Source organism: Lottia gigantea, assembly GCF_000327385.1.
Source record: "Lottia gigantea unplaced genomic scaffold LOTGIsca_579, whole genome shotgun sequence".
Lineage (NCBI taxonomy): Eukaryota > Metazoa > Mollusca > Gastropoda > Lottiidae > Lottia > Lottia gigantea.
The window spans coordinates 5654-7986 of record NW_008709973.1 but is presented as its reverse complement, the minus strand read 5'-3'; the positions used below and the strand labels follow the sequence as shown (position 1 = coordinate 7986).

Here is a 2333-nt window from a genome sequence, read left to right as displayed (position 1 = left end):
AAGATGAGTTTCCTTATATTTTAGTGTCAAATTAAGCAAACTATTTGATTAATTGGTGTTTCTAATGAAATATCATGTATTCTTTATCATATCATTATGTTCTTATTGCATATAATTAAGAGTTTTAACCAATCATAAATGCCCGTGTAAGTACAGTCTGGATAAACAAAAAATACTTTTTGACGCTTCTTGATCGGACACTCATTGAAATTGTGCTGGTAATTCTCTACTTATAAAGCTAATGAAGTAATTATGGACATGTGAGACAAACTGGTAATTTTCCAAGTCATTAGAACACCTCTTCTTTCTATTCATATAAGTATTAGCATAAATGAAAATAAGGGAACCCAACTTTAAAGTCTCTATCTTGGGTAACAAGTGTATATATTCATCAGTTGGACTTAAACAGGTGCCAGGTGCCATGACTAAAGAATAGAATCTCTATATAACACGATATATCAATTAAGCTATGTAATTATTGAAAGACGTTTCTAAGCATATTTCAAAATCACGTAGTTTAATTTATTAATACTTTGTTTTATGGATTGATTGGATTATATAGAGATTCTGTTGTATAGTTTTGACACTAGGCAAGTCCATTGTTGAACTACGACTCATTTTAACTAAGTTTGAAATTTAAATTTTGGTCATCCTAAGAGGTACTATACCTTTAAAAAATAAACAATTTGTTAGAATATTCATAAGTTCTTGTGTATTGTATGAGATAGATTATGTTACTATACTGTTATCAAGTATAGTCTATAGTCTAACAAAGATATTTATACATATCCGGGTTCGACTCAAACATTTTGTTTTTACGTTGTTATTCTAGAAATAAGATGATCGTTCGTGTAATGTTGTGAATTATACCCGGACGTAAATAATAAATATCTATATATGACAACATACTGATAAGAAAGTAAATATAAGATAAATTATAGTGTGATAATTTGAAGTCGAATTTATAATATTTTTTATTATATATCCACATGGAAATGTGGACGTATTTTGCTAACGCCGCTGTCCGTCTGTCCACATTTGGCTTGTTGACACATAGAGGCTACCTCTTCTTTCCGATCTAGATGAAACTTGGTATGAATGTATATATTAATGAGATCTCGGTCACGTTCGAATTTGGTAATAATCGGATGGACGGTTTTGAAGTTTTTGCTCTTGAATTTATAAAAATACTTCAAATTCATATATATATGCATACCGGGTTTCATCAAGTTCAGATAAAAAAAATTTAGCCTCTATCATGTCTGGAAGCCAAATTTATATATATAACAATATAATAATGAGATCTTGGTCAAGTTTGATAATGACAATAATTTGATTTTGGTTTTTGAGTTATTGCCCTTAGGAAATTTATATATGATGACACGATAGAGGCATCTGTTTGTAGCTAGAATGAAACCCAGTTTGCATGAGTGTATTTATGAGAAAATTTGTATTTTAGACACTGTGGGCGTATGGTACTTTGTCTGACAAGTTATGTTTCTATTTTTTTTTCAAATGCTTTTTTTGTCCAATTACAGTTTGTGCTCCAGGAACGTACTGTCTCTCTCTATTATAGTTTGTGCTCTACGTACTGTCTCTCTCTATTACAGTTTGTGTTCTAGGAACGTACTCTCTCTCTCTATTACAGTTTGTGTTCTAGGAACGGACTGTCTCTCTCTATTATAATTTGTGCTCTAGGAACGTACTATCTCTCTCTATTACAGTTTGTGTTCTCGAAACGTACTGTCTCTCTCTATTACATTTCGGGGAAGGGAGGGTTTCATTCTCCCAAATGTACAGGCCTAGGGTGCTCTAGGAACGTACTGTCTCTCTCTATTACAGTTTGTGCTCTAGGAACGTATTGTCTCTCTCTATTACAGTTTGTGGTACAGGAACGTAATGTCTCTCTCTATTACAGTTTATGCTCTAGGAAAGTACTCTCTCTCTCTATTACAGTTTGTGCTCTAGGAACGTACTGACTATCTCTATTACAGTTTGTGCTCTAGTAACGTACTGTCTCTGTCTATTACAGTTTGTGCTCTAGTAACGTAATGTCTCTCTCTATTACAGTTTGTGCTCTAGGAACGTACTGTCTCTCTCTATTACAGTTTGTGCTCTAGGAACGTACTATCTCTCTCTATTACAGTTTGTGCTCTAGGAACGTACTGTCTCTCTCTATTACAGTTGTGTTCTAGGAACGTACTGTCTCTCTCTATTACAGTTTGTGCTCTAGGAACGTACTGTCTGTCTCTATTACAGTTTGTGCTACAGGAACGTACTGTCTCTCTGTATTACAGTTTGTGCTCCAGGAACGTACTGTCTCTCTCTATACA

At 33.5% G+C, this 2333-nt stretch overlaps 1 protein-coding gene across 1 annotated transcript in view; it reads left to right on the top strand.

Moving 5' to 3' along the window:
* The window catches only part of LOTGIDRAFT_175949 (hypothetical protein), a gene marked incomplete at both ends in the record, with an annotated part of 25971 nt that extends 25535 nt beyond the window's left edge, over positions 1–436 (top strand). The window contains one exon of the mRNA XM_009063436.1: positions 396–436. Within this exon, the coding sequence (XP_009061684.1) occupies positions 396–436 (41 nt within the window). The remainder of the gene's footprint in view (positions 1–395) is intronic.
* Positions 437–2333: the final 1897 nt, after the last annotated feature.